General features: G+C 42.6%; 1 protein-coding gene across 2 annotated transcripts in view; it reads right to left on the minus strand.

Annotated features, from left to right (window-relative positions):
* Window positions 1–318: 318 nt before the first annotated feature.
* Window positions 319–19708, minus strand: part of LOC110524655 (contactin-1a) — a 114800-nt gene continuing 95410 nt past the window's right edge. For both annotated transcript variants that reach the window (XM_021604503.2, XM_021604512.2), the window contains exons 17-25: window positions 15703–15864; window positions 13089–13238; window positions 10475–10545; window positions 9372–9606; window positions 8362–8465; window positions 7543–7732; window positions 7218–7330; window positions 3759–3915; window positions 319–2416 (exon numbers count right to left, since the gene is read on the minus strand). In XM_021604503.2, the coding sequence (XP_021460178.1) occupies window positions 2337–2416; window positions 3759–3915; window positions 7218–7330; window positions 7543–7732; window positions 8362–8465; window positions 9372–9606; window positions 10475–10545; window positions 13089–13238; window positions 15703–15864 (1262 nt within the window). In that variant the 3' untranslated portion in view covers window positions 319–2336. The remainder of the gene's footprint in view (window positions 2417–3758; window positions 3916–7217; window positions 7331–7542; window positions 7733–8361; window positions 8466–9371; window positions 9607–10474; window positions 10546–13088; window positions 13239–15702; window positions 15865–19708) is intronic.

A 19708-nucleotide genomic window follows, 5' to 3' on the forward strand; every position in this document is an offset into this window, starting at 1 on the left:
CCCGCTAGTCATGATTGGCTGAGATAATGAGTGGGCTGGACATGCCAAGAGATGAGTTTGGATTGGTCTGCCATATAGCACGCTTCTGTCTATTTGAGCTGGTCATTATGTCTAGGTAATCCAATCTAACGCTGCTTTTTTATTTTATTTATCGTGTAGTAACACTTAACAAAAGACTCTACTATGCAAGTATCCATTTCAATAGAACGTCACTGCAGCAACTGTTTCAGGGCACTCGTCTGAGTGTGCCAGAGTGCAGAATAACGGCGGTTGAATATGTCAGTAAACGTTGGCAAAAAAGCATACAAACAAAATGGAAACAACACAGGATGTCTTATTTAATGAACGGGGTTGCAATCTGCCATGAAGCATTCGTCCATGTATATGGGTAAGAGTCTAGCTACAGTTTCAGATATTATACGTTTATAATTTTGTCAGAAAGTTGTTTTCATTGCAAGCTAAAGCTTGCTGTTAGCTAGCTAGCTGACATTAGATGGCAGGCTCGCTAGCTAATATTATGCTTATGATCTGTGTGTAGTAACTTTAATGTTATATCAGAATGCCATTTCGCATTGCTAGTTATAGCCTAATGTTAGCAAGCTAACTAGCTAACACTGAACCTATTTGGATAACTTTAGCTAGCACTCTATGGATTGGGATTATGGTTCATTGTTTAGCCCCACCCATTTTAAGAGGGTGTGAACAATGCTGAATGGGTGTAGACACCCTACTCCAGTAGGTACCAAAACATTCAAAAGGCAATTTTCTCAAAAGTGAGTTTATAAGTTTATCAACTTTCAAAGCAGAATTACTTTCCCATTGTTCCTCAAATGCAGTGTATGAAATACCATTTTGTAGCTCTGAGTCTCCACTTTTATCCAATGTAAAAAAAAAAAAAACACAATTTCAAATTTTGCGGCACGAGACCGATTTAAGCCGGTCGGTCACAATTTATAAACTTGATCTCCACTATAAAAAGCATCTAGACATTATCTCACATTTCTTTAAGACTAACATTTAGTTTTCAACAGCGGATTTTTGTATAAACCTTGCGGTGTGTCCCTCAGGTATTTGCAACATTGTTACAATATTCAAATTCGATCTCCAGCTGTCCCATAGCAATGAACGTGCCGGGAGTCCGGATGAGACAGACAGGCAGGCAGCTTTTCTCAGCCAGTCGAAATCATGAATCCGCATCCTTTTTATGGATATATACAAACTGCAGGTCTGATATGTTTTCAAGCTAATTTCTCGTTCCCACAGTTCATCAATACATTCAACTTTTACATACACAGATATGCATGTGCTAAAAATGCTCGCATCACTCTGGCTGAGAAGTTTCTCTTGTTTTGTCAGGAAACTCTTTCTGATAACAATGGCTACATGCAAACACTTGTAAACGGGGTCCATTCGTTTTCGAGAGCGTTACGAGTTGGAAATAAGCATGTTTCTGTGAGATAAAAATCAACGTTTCTCTGAACAAAGAAGTTACAGCGTTAATAGTAAGCTATATGTACTGGCTATATGTACTTATTAAGATAGCAGAACCATATACATTGCATATATTATATTAGTATTACATGAATTGCTCTTTTGTCTGATGATGTTCGATAAGAGAAATCGTAGGATGCCGGGGACCAAGATTTGATTTGACTGTATCTCTGTAAAGGGGATGGTGTAATTCATCTTGAAAAAAGAAAAGAAAAAGGGGGAAGAAAAAGTCACTGAAATGCATATAAAACACAAAGACATTTTCAGAAACTCATACACTTATCCTTCACAACTATATTACCTGCTAAGCTTATATATATATATATACACTATATATGGAATGCTATGTTGTAACAATTGCCCATAATGCCATACATCAAATGAAACACACACTTTGAAGCTACTGTACCTTCATGAATGAACAAGAAAGGCCTGTAATCACAATATTTTTTTTAAACAGTTACCTGCCATCTTGGTGCAGTACCTATGCACTAACACCTCACCCAGTCAAGAGCCAGTCATGGCATTGTGAAAGATAAGTGTAACCGTTCACATATAAGGCATATTGAAAAAGTTGAAACACCCCCTTTAGACACTCCTCCTTCAACGATAATGTAGGTTTAAAATAAGAGAGATCCCAGATATCTTCTCTGTCCAAATTTTGTATTGTGTCTTTTTCCCCACAAACAGAGCCTTAATTCCTCGAAACGGGGAATATGTTTTTTTTTGGCCTGCAAGGTGAAACCAAAGGTTGTGGAAACCAAAGTTGTCATAGATAGGCGTCAACTTCACAGAGTCTCCTTCACTGGACTGGACAGTGAAGACAGAGAAAGATGGCGCTACATTCAGAGGCCCATCAGGCAGAGCAGAGCCACCAGAAGCAGGGAGGCCAAGCTGAGGGACTTGGCAGCCATGATGCCTCCACCTGGAGGGAGACAGACAGAGGCACAATGGTGACGTTTCAATTACAGTTTGGGTAGCGTTCTAACCTATCAACCAAGCCATGTATATTTGGTCTGTTCTGTTAGGGATCCTGTGTATGGTTTCACGATAGGAAAATATTTCATACGCACTATCCAATGTGTTTGAGCAGGTAGTGGATATCAAATCATATGCTTAGAAAATGGTAAAAAGAGTGAGTGCACACTGCAATTTATGCTCCAATGTTGTTAATTGGCGACAAAAGTTTCGACCACTTTCCTTCGTGGTTTTATGATATCATGCTGTGTACCCCTCTGAGTGTCCCCTCTCCCTACCACCTGTGTAATATGGTGTGACATGTTCTCAATAAGCCAAAGATTGGATCTAGAATTTGTACGGCAAGACAGTCAGGTTTTTTTTTTTTTTTCAGTGGCAAAATGTGAATGCCACATCCAATTTGGAGATGGATGACATGTACTGTAAATTACTGGCTGACGGTTATGGCTGGCTGACACAACATTTATTGTCATAGAGAGCTCACCTCTGTTTCAATCCACACATGCTACATTCATGAGGGCTCGCTCCAGTAGAGAAGCCATTGGTGAACTGATTCCAAATGTATGTATAGATGGGTGCATTGTGTAGCCTACAGCTGATTCCTTGGGCCGTCATAAAATAGCAGGATTATTTCAGTTTTAAAGATGGCCACCGAAAGCCAGAGTCATTTGTCACAGTCAACCAGGGGGCCCATGGACAGGAGCTGTCACTGACATTTTCATAGTGGATATTATTATAGAGGTATAAGATGGGTGGAAAGGCTTTAGTCTAAAGTCCATTACAAAAGCCTGGTGATGGCCCACTGACTTCAGATTGACTGGCCGACTGACTGAACGACTGGCTGAGTGGATGGGGTGGAGGATGGAGGGTTGGCTGAGAGTCTGGGTGGATGGATCAAGGGGTAGAGGGGGTCTTGTGAGAAGAGGAAGAGGGAAACCCCCTCCTGGGTAGCTGTTATCATGGAGGCCAGGCCAACCTGACAGCTTGATTACACAGACTCCTGGGAATCGGAGCTCCGGGGGGGATTATAATGGAAGGGGTTTGACAAATGGAGGGCCAGCTGCCTTGGATAAGATGGTGATATCTCCCCACCGCACCAAATATGGGATTCAACTTCAGATGGACTACAGTGCTTCACTCAAGTGTTATTATGTTGGCGCTGTGTTACTTAATCTATAGCACCTCCTCACAATCAGCCTCCATTTTGTGTCATATTCATTTCTGCCTCTAAAAAGGGGCTTTATACATTTTTGTAAATGTATTACGTTGATATTTGATTTATGTGTTACCTGAGATGCGTATTTGGGCCACAGCCCCGTCCCCTCCCTCGCTGTGAGCCCTGACCTCCACTATGTAGTCCCCATCCTTGTGCATGGGCAGGTCTATGGACCGCTTCCCAGTGGTAAACAGCATCCCAGTGGATTTGCTGGCCTGCCTGTACAGGACCTGTATGGAGACCAACACACAGACAGAATATTAGATCAGTTCATATATGTTCATACTAAGGAGCTGTGACTACACTGCAAAAAGTGAAATATAAGCTAGCCTAAATATCTTATATTGACTGATAATTCCCTTAATTGTCTTGTATGTATGGGATACACATGGTATACACTGTCCAACAAAATGCTTACGTGCAGGTTCCTTCTCGACAATACAACAACAATAATAAATAATAAAAGATAAGAATACAAACATAAAGTAAATTGCCCAGTAGAATAGAATAAACATTATAGTGTAATACAGGAAGGCACAATTTATAGCCCAATATTTAAAAGTGTTTTGGGGAAGGGGGATTGGTGGGCAAGTGTTTTAAATTGTGAAGTATTTAGCAATCTTGTAGCAGCAGTTTGTGATGTGTGTAGCATCCATGTATGTGTGTGTGTGTGTGTGTGTGTGTGTGTGTGTGTGTGTGTGCGTGTGCGTGCGTGCGTGTATGAGTGTACAGTGGCAAGAAAAAGTATGTGAACCCTTTGGAATTACCTGGATTTCTGCATTAATTGGTCATACAATTTGATTTGATCTTCATCTAGGTCACAACAATAGAAAAAAAAGTCTGCTTAAACTAATAACACACAAACATTTATACTTGTTCATGTATTTATTGAACACACCGTGTAAACAATCACAGTGCAGGATTGAAAAAGTATGTGAACTCTATGATTTGATAACTGGTTGAGCATCCTTTGGCAGCAATAACCTCAACCAAACATTTTCAGTAGTTGCGGATCAGATCTGCACGATCAGGTGTAATGTTGGACCATTCCTCTTTACAATATTGTTTCAGTTCAGCAATATTCTTGGGATGTCTGGTGTGAACCATTTTCTTGAGGTCATGACACAGCATCTCAATCGGCTTGAGGTCAGGACTCTGACTGAGCCACTTCAGAAGGCGTATTTTCTTCTGTTGAAGCCGTTCTGTTGTTGAATTACTTCTGTGTTTTGGGTCGTTGTCCTGTTGCATCACCCAACTTTTGTTGAGCTTCAATTGGCAGACAGAGAGCCTTACAATCCCCTGCAAAATGTCTTGATGAACTTGGAAATTCATTTTTCTGTTGATGATAGCAAGCTGTCCAGGCCGTGGACTGATGAATATCAAGGCTTTTATAGATACATTTGTAACCCTTTCCAGCTTTATGCAAGTCAACAATTCTTAATCTTAGGTCTTCTGAGATCTCTTTTGTTTGAGACACGGTTCACATCAGGCAATGCTTCTTGTGAATAGCAAACTCAAATTTTGTGATCGTTTTTTTTTATAGGGCAGGGCATCTCTAACCAACATCTCCAATCTCGTCTCATTAATTGGACTCCAGGTTAGCGGACTCCTGACTCCAATTAGCTTTTGGAGAAGTCATTAGCCTAGGGGTTCACATACTTGTTCCAACCTACACCGTAAATGGTTAAATTATGTATTCAATATAGACAAGAAAAATACAATAAGGAGTGTTATTAGTTTAAGCACACTGTGTTTGTCTGTTGTTGTGACTTAGATCAAGATCAGATCAAATTTGATGACAAATGTATGAAGAAATCCAGGTAATTACCAAGGGTTCACATACTTTTTCATGCCACTGTATATCTATGTGAGTGTATGAATGAGTGAGTGCATGTGTGCTAAGGTACAGAGAGTCAGTGCAGGTGGCTGGTCTAGAGGGGCCAGCTCTCTGATGGCTTGTAGATAGAGCCTGTTGGTCTCTGAGCCTGTTGGCATCATACCTCATACTCCAATACCGTCTGCTCGACAGTAAGGATGCTGCCGGCCTTCCACACTGTTTCAAATAGATGTCCTGGATGGGTGGGAACATGGTCCCGGTGGTGTACTGGACAGTCTTCACCCATTGGAGGGCCGTTTGGTCGTGGATGGAGCAATTCCCCATACCAGGCCGTGATGCAACTGGTCAGGACGCTCTCAATGATGCAGCGGGTAGTATTAGGAGAGGCCCCGGGGTGGCATGCCAAATTTCAGCCTTAATTTGGCAGCCTTAGGAAGTAGAGACACTGTTGCGCCCTCTTGACAAGAGTGGTGGTGTTGTTGGTCCATGTCAAGTCCTCGGTAATGTGGACGCCGAGGAACTTAAAACGTCTCACTCTCTCTACTCCAGTCCCATTGATGTGGATCGGGGAATGTTCCCTCCTCTGCTTCCTGAAGCCAACAATTAACTCATTTGTTTCGCTGATGTTGAGGGAGAGGTTGCGGGCCTGGCACCACAATTCCGCTTACCTCCTCTCTATAGGCCGACTCTTCGTGGTTGGTTATGAGGCCTACCACCGTGGTTTCGTCAGCGAACCTGATGCTGCAGAGGGTCAAGCTTGGAGGGAACAATAGTGTTGAATGCTAAACTGTAGTCGATGATCAGTACGCTCACATAGGTGTTCCTCTTGTCCAGATGAGTTACGGCCGTGTGAATAGTGATGGAAATGCCATCTACCGTGGATCTGTTGGAGCGGTAGGCAAATTGGAGTGTGTCCAGTGTACCTGGCGTGCTGGCCTTAACGTGGGCCATGACCAGGCCCTTGAAGCACTTCATGATGAGCGGGGTGAGTGCGACAGGGCGGTTTTGGGCATGACACCTTGTTTTTCTTTGGCACTGGTATATTGGTGCTGTCCTTATAGCAGGTGGGCACTACGGCCTGGGGCAGGTTGAATATGTCCGAGAAGACACCCACCAGCTGGTCAGAACACACTCTGAGGATGCGGCCAGGGATGCCGTCTGGGCTGGCAGCTTTGTGAGTTTTTACTCTTTTGAGAGTTTTCCTCGCATCAGCCTCGGAGAGTGAAAATCACCTGGTCGTCCGGAACAGCGAGAGTCCTCCTGGATGGCTTGGTATTGTCTGCCTCAAAGCGACCACAGTATGTGTTAAGATTCTCTGGGAGGGAGGCTTTGGTACCCTTACTTGTAATAAGCCTTTTTTTAAGTTACAATAAGCAAAATTATCTGCCAATGACGTTAAATCATTTAGCTTGGTAAAAAAGTGAATTATCACTCAATATAGGATATTCAGGCTTGCTTAGATTTCACTTTTTGCAGTGTATGAGAAAGGCACTTGAGTACACTGTATGTCGTGTCGAGTAATGTGGACCTTCTAGCTTGGTTGAGTTTTGAAAGCTGTAGCTTTAAGAAATCTGTTACGTCTCGTGCGTATGTGGCAGATGCTGGAGAGAGACTATTGCTCATGTGTTAATCTGAAGTACAGGCCTTTTTTTAACTACACTACAAGCTTCCATGCATTTGTAAAACTGTACCCACCTTGTAGCCATCTATTGTTGACTCGTTGGCCAAGGGCTCAACATGTTCCCAGGCGATATTCACTGATGTGCCTTTCAGCTTTTTACTGATTATTTTAGGAGGCCGGCTTGGGGCTGGCGAAAAACAGAAGAAGAATTGTTCTACAGTGTAAGGATCAGGTGACAACCAAACACAGAATCAGTGAGATTACACTTTTGCACCCCGGTTCATAACTCAGAATATGCTGACGATTCTTTAGCCGAGGATCAGTCTCCCAGACACAGATTAGTCTAAGAGTAGTCTTCATTTATTTCCAGGAAACCAGCCCGGAGATAAAAATACGTACGGGCTTTCTTGGTGTAGATCTGTAAGTGTTGGCTGGGGGGTCCGTATCCGGCTGCATTGTAGGCCTTGACCTCTATGAGGTAGTGGGAGTCTGGCCTCATGTTATCCAGCCTGGTCTGGTTCTCTCTGCTGGACACCACCACCCTCTGACTGGACGTCTCGCTGTCCTCCGCCTTCCTCCAGTACCGCACCTGGACAGGAGAAGAAGGAGACGATCACAGAGACTCAATATACTGTATATAAAATATTTTAAGGCCTAAATACTTCCTGGTAAAATAATATGGTAATGACTACTAGCTGATTGTGCTGGATCAAATACAATGGAGTACTCAGGCTTAGTCCATTGTTTGGAGGACTCAGGTTTAGTCCATTGTTTGGAGGACTCAGGGTTAGTCCATTGTTTGGAGGACTCTGGGTTAGTCCATTGTTTGGAGGACTCAGGGTTAGTCCATTGTTTGGAGGACTCAGGGTTAGTCCATTGTTTGGAGGACTCAGGGTTAGTCCATTGTTTGGAGGACTCAGGGTTAGTCCATTGTTTGGAGGACTCAGGGTTAGTCCATTGTTTGGAGGACTCAGGGTTAGTGCATTGTTTGGAGGACTCAGGTTTAGTCCATTGTTTGGAGGACTCAGGGTTAGTCCATTGTTTGGAGGACTCAGGGTTAGTCCATTGTTTGGAGGACTCAGGGTTAGTCCATTGTTTGGAGGACTCAGGGTTAGTCCATTGTTTGGAGGACTCTGGGTTGGTGCAGACAGGTCGCTTCTACTTCTATCTGACAAACAGTCATGTTACTCCTCATAGACAAAGACACATAGTACTGACCTGGTAGCCTTCTACAGTGTGCTGGGTGACAGGAAGCCACCACACGATGGCCTCAGTGGCGGACAGCGCCCTGGCCCCCACACTAGTCGGGGCTTTAGATGGCACTGGTGGCACACACAGATATATAATTTAAGACACTATAAGACACAGAGAGAGAGAGAGAGAGAGACCCTGTAAAAGTATTTCCTCCATACACCCATCTACAGTAACTATCCATTTTCTATGAATATAGTTTCTCTTTCACTTTACAACTTCATGTTGGCACCAAGTCTGACCTGTTCATGCAGACCTCCCTCAGTCTTGGTAAGGAGGCATCTGTTAACAGCCATTAATCATTACTTGGAACAAGCTCAGTGACAGAAACTTTCCTCTGAGTTATGACCCAAGGCACACTCTCAGAGTGTTCGCTCCAAGACAGAGCGCTGACCTTCTTTGGATGTTTAAATCCCACGGCGGGCACCGCACCAAGAAACCTTCACGCACACGTCGTCAAGCTTAACTGAATGCTTCTCCCCTCTTTTGCACTCCCAACGAGCGTTACCACCGCAACTGAGCATCTCTCCGTAGTGGCTATCTTGATTGTCTGTCAGCTGAAGTTAATAAGTGGGCTAAATGCTTGGCATCCTTGGGGTGAATAATTAGCTTTCTGGTTCATGCCACAAAGATCACGATAATCCTACTCTGATGAGGGCGGGGAATGGAGGGAGGGAGAGAGGTAGGGAGAGATGGAGGGAGGGTAGAGAGGGTTCACATTCTAAGGGTACAATTCTTCACATTCATCTTTGGGATTAGTTATGAAGTATATCCCACGCCATTAAAAAGTCACCGTGCTGATAAATAATTGACACTGACAGATTGAAACAGTTGATATGAAGGTGTGGCATTCTGAAGAGCCCTGCTCTCGCTATGCTGCGGACAGAGTGCAATAGTCTGGGTTCAGTTTTTCTGTTTTCCCCACCGATGCTTGCGGTTTGGGTTTAGGAGTAAGATGATCCTCGATCTGTGCTTACCGTCCTGCGCAGAGTAGATGACAGCCATGAGACTATAGGGTCCTTCCCCTTTGCTGTTGAAGGCCTTCACTTTGACCTCAAACTCTGTGGAGGCGAGGATGGACGGGTCTTTGTGGACGTAGTGTTTAGCCCCGGGGTCTGCCACAGTCACCTTCCTCCACTCGTAGCCATCCCGGGGCTTAAAGGCGATGATGTAGCCAAAGTTACGTCCATAGTAGTACTGTGGCTGCACTGGCTGGAGGTAGATGGAATAGAAACAAGAATTGAATGACTGAGAATAACAGAAATATCCACAGAAACAAAAGACATCCTTGCAGAGAGCGTTACGCTGAGTGACAAGACAATTGCCAGACCCAAAATAAAAAGGGTTATCGTCACTCTAAAGCATGTTTATATAATACTAATTCTAGTAAACATGACGACTGTGTTTCTGACAGAGTGTTTATTCCAAAGTTATGACACTCTTATTATTAGACCAACACCCTCTCCCCATGCCTCATCTCCTAGCTTGGCTCAGGCACCATCAGACCATATGTTCTGCGTGACGTACATGCATCAGACACCGCTAACCTCTAAACACACACAGTTAACCTTTAAACACAAGCCTCATCACATCGACCAACTGCTGTAGGATTGATGCTGCCAGGCTTCTAGCAAGAAAAGGCAATTTGCCCAGGAGCGCAATGACAAATTCCTAAAGGGGGCAGCAGAGAAACGGAGGCTAGCTAATGCCTGATACCTATCACTGATAGATTTGCTGGTGATCGTGTTGTGAGTGTAAACAAGTGAGAGACCGGTACAAAAGCACTTCTGGACACCCGCGTTTATCCGTCAAACCGCACTGTTACGAATGTGCTGTGGTGGGATGTGTTTTCTTCCCTCTTCCTACATGAATATAGCCACCGTACTTTCATAGCTGTTTTGCACTGCCTTGCAAAGAGGAGGAAAAGAAAGGCAAAAACTAAATGTACTTTGCATGTGCAAAAACTTCTGCTAATGCTCGTCTCCATTGGCTTGCTCCTGGCTGTTGTCAGATCAGATTTAGGAGGGAAGTTGAGTTCGTGGTCATAGGTCACCCTGGAAAAAGTATTGGCTAGACCTACCGTCCAAGTTATGGTCAGCTCCCTGCTGGTCCCGCCGCCGCCGCCGATGTCTGAGGGCGCCACCACAGGAACTAAAAGCAAAACGCCAAGATCTGAGTTCACATTCACAGGGCAGTATTCACAAAGCCCATCAGAGTAGGATCCAGCCTGTCCATTTGATCATATTCATTATGATCTAAAAAGGTCCAACTAAATCCGAGATCAGAACTGCTACTCTGAGACACATTGTGAATAGGGGCCATTGTCCACACAGGACAATGCCAAACAACACATACTGTACCCTTCCATTGGCACCAGTACTGACGCAGCATTGGCTTTGCAAATACCATATCACTGTCACTAATGCTGCCAAGTGCATTAATGTTCATATGGGACCGATGCCACACTGTGGGGGTAGAAAGGCTACAGCTCGTTCCTGCTCTGCTTAAAGCTCAGTCTTATCTCATGCGTCTTGGTTTCGTGAGATGTTTTCTAGTAGATATTATTATTTTAGAAAGGTTCCACTAGGCCTACTTTTTCCAATGTTGAGCTTAAATGGCCGACTGGGGTTCAAAACCAGATCTCCAGTTCAAAACCAGATCTCCCGCTGAGCTAAAGCCTAGGCCAGTGGTCACCAACAGGTTGATAGTGATCGACTGGTCGATCTCCAAGGCATTCATAGTCGATCACCAAATATTTATGTTAAAAAATACATATTTTATTTATTTATCGCAGTTGGCAGTAGGTACATTTGATTCAGAAGCTCTAGTGCCGGGAAGGCAAAGAGTTCCCATTCTGAACTATTTCATGTGTCTGAAGGTAGAACTCTGCATACCCGACCCGGCAGTCCTAGAGAGCAAATCAAGTGAACGTATAGGTCTACCGCTGGCCAATCAGATAGCTCAGATCACCGTCTGTCTGCACAGTTTCCTTGTACCGTAGGCTGTAAAAAGAAGCCGTGCGTGCACAGCAAAGTTGAGACCGTGAGATTTCAAAACGTTTAAAACCGCGACTAGAGAAAGACTCGGCGAATACAGCAAAGAACGGCTGTTTTTATGAGTAGGTTCATGTCTAAGATGTTATTCAGCACCTGTCCACACTTTTCTCAACACTTTTACAAGCCATAAAATGCGTGTTCTCCCTACTTTCAAACGCACTACAACCAGCACCGCAGCAGTCATGAATGAGTATAGCAAAGTGTTTTGATAAGCTTGCGTTGCTACTGTATTATTAGCGGTTTGTGTCAAGGAATATTTCACTTTCTCTGGTCATAGGAGTAACAACATGAACTGGTGCATGAGGCAGACGTTTTTATTTTATACCTTTATTTAACTAGGCAGGTCAGTTAAGAACAAATTCTTATTTTCAATGACGGCCTAGGAACAGTGGGTTCAGGGGCAGAACGACAGATTTGTACCTTGTCAGCTCGGGGATTTGAACTCGCAACCTTCCGGTTACTTGTCCAATGCTCTAACCACTAGGCTACCCTGCCCACCGTAGTAGTAGATAACAATGCAGTGCGACTTGAGTTTCGCCATCAGCTGGAAGACTGTGTCCCCTTTTCTCAGCAGAGAGCGAGCAGAGGGACAGTGAGTCAGGTGAGAGGCAGCCTCACCGCTAGCCTCTCTCTACCTCCCTCTCCTCAGACTGGGGAAAGGGGATACCTAAGTCAGTTGCACAAATGGATGCATTCAAACGTAATGTGTCTTCCGCATTTAACCCAACCTCTCAGAACCAGAGAGGTGCGGAGGGAGCTGCCTTTAACCGACGTCATCGGCATCCGGGGAGCAGTTGTTGTTTGGGGGTTAACTGCCTTGCTCAAGGGCAGAGCCGACAATTTTTCCACTTTGCCAGCTCTGGGATTTAAACAAGCAACCTCTCGTTACTGGCCCACCGCTTTTAACCTTTCACTGCAGTGGCCTAAATCAGGGTCACACAGAGTGTTTCTTGGTAGTCTTTAAAATAATCTACTTTGAAACAAAAGTTTGCACCTGACACACATGGTCATGGACGTACCGTGTCAGGTTGAAATGTATTCAATATTACACTTTACATACATCACAGAAAACTGAAATATAGCAAAGATTTTTGGCGTCGAACCCCGGATTTTCAGCATTTAAAAAAATAATCATGTTTATTAATGATGAAATTATGAAAAATGTGAATGACATTCCACCCATGAGGCCACTCGGTCGTTTGACTGCAGGAATGGGCTACCCGCTAGGCTACCAGCCTAAACTGACCATCAGATGCAGGCCATCAGTCCAGTAAAATGAATTATAGAAAATCATTATGCTCACTCAGCTGTGCCTCACAAGTAATACAATTACCAGTGTGATCGCATACCCAACATTTTTAAATATAATTTCTAAATGGTCTGAGAAGAACAACATTGGCAGGGCAATTCAAGCATAGCCAATATATAGTGATAGTGTATTGGGACTATAGCCTACTGCAAAAAAACACAACTGTTTTTAATAGGTTAATGTTGCATAGGCTTACAGTTTTTAAGTCATGTTAAGGTTGGTGACCACTGGCCTAGACATTAGCTCTGGTAGCCAAGACAAGTTTTCATATCTAAGGCAAGGTTACTCATGATGCGATGGCGGTTCCGTACCAACTCCGTTCCACTCACCTGCCTCCAGCGTAGTGACTTTGGGAGAGGGGCTGCTGGGGTCTCCTGTCCCCAGGGTGTTGGTGGCTATCACCCTGAACTCATACTCTGTCCAGGGAAACAAGTCCACCACCGTGGCCGACTCTGCATTTCCTTCCACATCTGGAGGGGCTACAAATCAAATCAAGCTTTATTTACACAGCACATTTCAGACATGGAAATGTTCACATTGCAGAAGAAAAAAAACAAAGAAAAACGTAAATATTTACTAAACAACAAACATAAGAGGAGAAAAAAACTAAAGAGTAACAAAAACTGAAAGACTGAAAAGCACCCGAAGACAGAGATACATAAACACATAGTTTCACCTCAGAGAAGTGTCAGATAAACAATGACAACAGAGTGTGTATAAATGCTGCCAGCACTTGGACGTCTTTTTCAGACAAGTTGTATTACTTCGGTGCTACTGACCAAAGCACTCATTTACAGGACTTTGTAGTCCTGTAAATGAGCTCATCTTTTTTTGCATTTGATATAAATGCTGACCTAGGACTTATGAAACGGTGCCTGTGAGGACACATGCCATGCGTCCAGAACTTTTTTGGTTTCGGTCTCTGAAGGTTTTGCTTCTTTAAGAGCTCCGCCATGTATAGCAATATAACTGGCACTTCTAAAAAAAAAAAAAAAAAACAGGTTTGCTATGTCATTATGGGGTATTGTGGTGTAGATTGATTTTTTTATTTATTTAATCCAATTTAGAAGGCTGTAATGTAACAAAATGTGGAAAAAGTGAAGGGGTCTGAATACTTTCCCGAAAGCACTGTACGTATCTGGCACTTAGCCAGTCAGAGTGGCACCACAGCAGTCTCCGCTTCAGTGTTAGTTTATTTGACCAGATTTTGGTGTTCATGGAGTAAAACATTATATTTTATTGGACTGATAGACAGTAGGAGAGAGACAAAAAAAGGTTGGAGAGGAGACACTAGTATGGGTTCTGAAAGCGGCAGTACAAACTGCAAGACCAGACCTACACATTTAGGGTACATATTTGACCAGTCTACAGTTTGATGTACAGTACCAGTCAAAAGTTTGGACAAACCTAAACATTCCAGGGTTTCTCTTTATTTTTGCTATATTCTACGTTGTAGAATAATAGTTAAGACATCAAAACTATGAAATAACACATATGGAATCATGCAGTAACCAAAAAAGTGTTAAACAAATATATTTTATATTTGAGATTCTTTGAAGTAGCTACCCTTTGCCTTGATGACAGCTTTGCAAACGCTTGACATTCTCTCAACCAGCTTCACCTGGAATGCTTTTCCCTACAGTCTGGAAGGAGTTCCCACATACGTTGAACACTTGTTCGCTGTTTTTCCTTCACTCTGCGGTCCAACTCATCCCAAACCATCTCAATTGGGTTGAGGTCGGGTGATTGTGGAGGCCAGGTCATCTGATGCAGCACTCCATCACTCTCCTTCTTGGTCAAATAGCCCTAACACAGCCTGGAGGTGTGTTGGGTAATGGTCCTGTTGAACAACAAATGATAATCCCACTAAGTGAAAACAAGATGGGATGGTGTATCGCTGCAGAATGTTGTGGTGGCCATGCTGGTTAAGTGTGCCTTAAATTCTAAATAAATCACAGACACTGTCACCAGCAAAGCACCCCCACACCATCACACCCCCTCCTCCATGCTTCTCCGCTTGTGTGGTTCCCACCGTGATCATCCGTTCGCCTCTCACAAAGACATGGCAGTTGGAACCAAAAATCTCAAATTTGAACCCAGATTTCCACCGGTATATTGTCCATTGCTCGTGTTTCTTGGCCCAAGCAAGTCTCTTCTTATTATTGGTGTCCTTTAGTAGTGGTTTCTTTGCAGAAATCGACCATGAAGGTCTGATTCACGCAGTCTCATCTGAACAGTTGATGTTGAGATGTGTCTGTTACTTGAACTCTGTAAAGCATTTATTTGGACTGTAATCTGAGGTGTAGTTAACTCTAATGAAATTATCCTCTGCAGCAGAGGTAATTCTTGGTCTTCCTTTCCTGTGTCAGTCCTCATGAGAGCCAGTTTCAACATAGCGCTTGATAGTTTTTGCCACTGCACTTGAAGAAACTTTCAAAGTTCTAGACATTTTCCGCATTGACTAACCTTCATGTCTTTTAGTAATGATTGACTGTCATTTATCTTTGCTTATTTGAGCAAACTTGGTATTTTACCAAATAGGGCTATCTTCTGTATACCACCCCTACCTTGTCACAACACAACTGATTGGCTCAAACGCATTAAGAAGGAAAGAAATTCCACAAATTAACTTTTTACAAGGCACACCTGTTAATAAAAGGTAATTCCAGATGACTACCTCATGAGCTGGTTGAGAGAATGGCAAGAGTATGCAGCACTGTCATCAAGGTAAAAGGTGGCTACTTTGAAGAATCAAACATATATTTTGGGATTTGTTTAACACTTTTTTGATTACTACATGATTCTATATGTGTTATTTCATAGTTTTGAGGTCTTCAATATAATTCTACAATGTAGAAAATAATTTTAAAAAAAGAAAAACCCCGGAATGAGTAGGTCCAAACTTTTGACTGGTACCGTATGTCCTTTATTTATTTGACTTACATGTGGTGGCGTCTCGCCAGTCCTCCTGAGAGAACGAGTCCCGGCACTGGATAGTGTATTTAGAGATGGGGCTGTGGTTGTCTGTACCTCGGCTCCAGATCAGACGCACACTCTTATCCCTGATCTCCTCCACGCGCACCCCACCTGGAGACCCAGGCGGACCTGGAGAGACGGAGAGGAAGAGAGGGGGGAGAGGGAGGGAGGGGGGAAGGGGGTGGAGCATGCAGTTGGGTGGAGAAACAGAGATAATCATTGGTTATTACTACAGAAAATACTAGGTCAGAACAAAGAATGTCATAGTATCATGCACACATAATGCAAATGTGCATGCCCATACTGAATAGTAAGGTATAATGTGAAACAAAAGAAACGTATGCTTTTCCCCTTCTGTTCATGGGTGCATAGACTTGGCAAGATTCCTTGCCTGTTAAGTCTACGTTGTACTTATACTGCAACACCTATTCTGAATGAACATCAAAACAGGTGATTCCACTGGCATCAATCTTAGCCTTGAGGATTAATACCTTGCTTAGGGCCATTGACATTCACTAACTGAGCCTATGGACCGAGAGACTTTTTTAATCCACTGTTTCTCTAGTTCCATCTTCCTGAAGGAGAGAAAGAAGAAGACTCTAATAGAAAATCCAGACTGTTGGGGTGAGTCTCTCCCGCTCTTTCACACAGCCTCAGCCTCAGACAGCCGCAGAAATCAAGCAGGACCTTCATGTCTGTCACAGAATCCACCCTGAGTACTAAGGCGATTAGACTGTAGAGTGACAGAGAGAGGGAGAGATGTGTGTGTGTGTGTGTGTGTGTGTGTGTGTGTGTGTGTGTGTGTGTGTGTGTGTGTGTGTAGAATAATCAATTAATTCATTTATTAATTACATTTTATTTTTGTGTCAAATCGCCATTTGGCAACCCATCCCTTATAGGGTTAAATTGACACATAAACAAACATTACAATAATTCACTATGGTAATTAAATTATAATTATTCTTCTGGCATTCTCCGCATTGTGCATCACATAAAGATTAAAAATGTTTATATAATAAAAAAAAAAAATATATATATATATATATATAAATAAATATATAAAAATATAAATCAATACATAATAGTAAATAAGGTTATCCAAACAATAATTACATGCCTAGAGCAGTAAAATAATGTACATACATATACAGTACATACATACAGTTGAAGTTGGAAGTTTACATACACCTTAGCCAAATACATTTAAACAGTTTTTCACAATACCTGACATTTAATCCTAGTAAAAATTACCTTTTTTAGGTCAGTTAGGATCACCACAATATTTTAAGAATGTGAAATGTCAGATTAATAGTAGAGAGAATTATTTATTTCAGCTTTTATTTCTTTCATCACATTCCCAGTGGGTCAGAAGTTTACAAACACTCAATTAGTATTTAGTAGCATTGCCTTTAAATTCTTTAACTTGGGTAAAACGTTTTGAGTAGCCTTCCACAAGCTTCCCACAATAAATTGGGTGAATTTTGGACCATTCCTCCTGGCAGAGCTGGTGTAACTGAGTCAGGTTTGTAGGCCTCCTTGCTCGCACACACTTTTTTAGTTCTGCCCACACATTTTCTATAGGACTGAGGTCAGGGCTTTTTGATGGCCACTCCAATACCTTGACTTTGTTGTCCTTAAGCCATTTTGCCACAACTTTGGAAGAACACTTGGGGTCGTCAGGTAGCCTAGAGCACTGGACTAGAAACCGAAAGGTTGCAAGATTGAATCCCCGAGCTGACAAGGTAAAAATCTGTTGTTCTGCCCCTGAACAAGGCAGTTACCCCACTGTTCCTAGGCTGTCACTGAAAATAAGAATTTGATCTCAACTGACTTGCCAAGTTAAATAAAAATGGTCCACTTGGACCCATTTGCGACCAAGCTTTAACTTCCTGACTGATGTTGCTTCAATATATCCCCATAATTTCCCTCCTCATGATGCCATCTATTTTGTGAAGTACACCAGTCCCTCCTGGTGCAAAGCACCCCAACAACATGATGCTGCCACCCCCGTGCTTCACGGTTGGGATGGTGTTCTTCGGCTTGCAAGTCTCCCCCCTTTTCCTCCAAAATGACGATGGTCATTATGGCCAAACAGTTCACTTTTTGTTTCATCAGACCAGAGGACATTTCTCCAAAAAGTACGATCTTTGTCCCCATGTGCAGTTGCAAACCGTAGTCTGCCATTTTTATGGCGGTTTTAGAGCAGTGGCTTCTTCCTTGCTGAGCGGCTTATCAGGTTATGTCAATATAGGTCTCGTTTTACTGTGGATTTAGATACTTTTGTACCTGTTTCCTCCAGCATCTTCACAAGGTCCTTTGCTGTTGTTCTGGGATTGATTTGCACTTTTCACACCAAAGTACATTAATCTCAAGGAGACAGAAAGCGCCTCCTTCCTGAGTGGTATGACGGCTGCATGGTCCCATGGTGTTTATACTTGCGTACTATTGTTTGTACAGATGAACATGGTACCTTCAGGCGTTTGGAAATTGCTCCCAAGGATGAACCAGACTTATGGAAGTCTACAATTGTATTTCTGAGGTTTTGGATTTCTTTTGATTTTCCCATGATGTCAAGCAAAGAGGCACTGAGTTTGAAGGTAGGCCTTGAAATACATCCACAGGTACACATGCAATTGACAAAAAAGTATGTCAATTAGCCTATCAGAAGCTTCTAAAGCCATGACATCCTTTTCTGAAATTTTCCAAGCTGTTTAAAGGCACAGTCAACTTAGTGAATGCAAACTTCTGACCCACTGGAATTGTGATACAGTGAATTATAAGTGAAATAATCAGTCTGTAAACAATTGTTGGAAAAATTACTTGTGTCAAGCACAAAGTAGATGCCCTAACCGACTTGCCAAAACTATAGTTTGTGAACAAGAAACTGGTGGAGTGGTTGAAAAACTAGTTTTAATGACTCCAACCTAAGTGTATGTATACCTCCGACTTCAACTGTACACACTGCATATATACACATACAGATGAAGTCGGAAGTTTACATACACTTAGGTTGGCGTCATTAAAACTAGTTCTTCAACTACTACCCGAGGGTGTGGGAAACCAAACTGTACGATATTCATTAACACGCACACAATCAGTTGGTACTTTGTAAAGAGATGCTTGATAACATTTCCCATCAACCCCAGTCTTTAACAAACTATAAGATAAAGATCCCTATTTACAAAATCAAAAGCTTTCTGGAAATCAATGAAATATGCAAAAGTAGGCTTCTCTTCATGCAACCTATTTCTAATTATTGTACAGACCGAGAAGACATGATCTGTACAGGCTCTGGATTTACAAAAAAAACATTTTGTTCTTCCACCAGAATGTTTTGGTCCTCTAAAAATGTAATTATCCTTTTGTTGAGGATGGATGAATATCATTTATAAACCGTAATTAATAAACTTATGCCTCTATAGTTCAGTGGCACGCTCGGGTCATTTGTTAAAGATTTGGGAATGGGATTGACTATAGACTTATACCAAGTGGATGGCAGTATGCTGTACTCAAAACACATTTTGAGCAAATCATATAGGACGTTTATTCATTTAGGGGGGATTGTACGTGTGTGTGTGTGTGTGTGTGTGCTAAGCTTCTGCCTCCACTCTGAAGTAGCCCCCAGTTGTTTCACAGGGAGGTATAACTAACATCCTTTACACAAATAAGTCCATTTTCAGGCTTGTTGTATAGTTGTGTGGAAGCGGACTGGTGAATAGAGCAAGCTCTGACTCCACGTCCCAATGCAGGCCAGGGTCTGTGCAGGATGATAAGCTTCAGAGCTAGGACATTTATTTCTTTTAAATGACTGTCATATGGGGGAAAGTCTATTAGAGAATTCAAAGGCGCTGCTTTTTAATGTTTTTCCCCCCATTGAACTTTCTTTGTTTGGATAGTTTTTCATTTATTCGCCGTGAGTCAGCACCTCCACACAAACTATTTTTTTCTGGGCGTGCGCCAGCTCATGTTTTTA

This window comes from Oncorhynchus mykiss, chromosome 1 (assembly GCF_013265735.2).
Source record: "Oncorhynchus mykiss isolate Arlee chromosome 1, USDA_OmykA_1.1, whole genome shotgun sequence".
In the NCBI taxonomy this organism is placed as follows: Eukaryota; Metazoa; Chordata; class Actinopteri; order Salmoniformes; family Salmonidae; genus Oncorhynchus; species Oncorhynchus mykiss.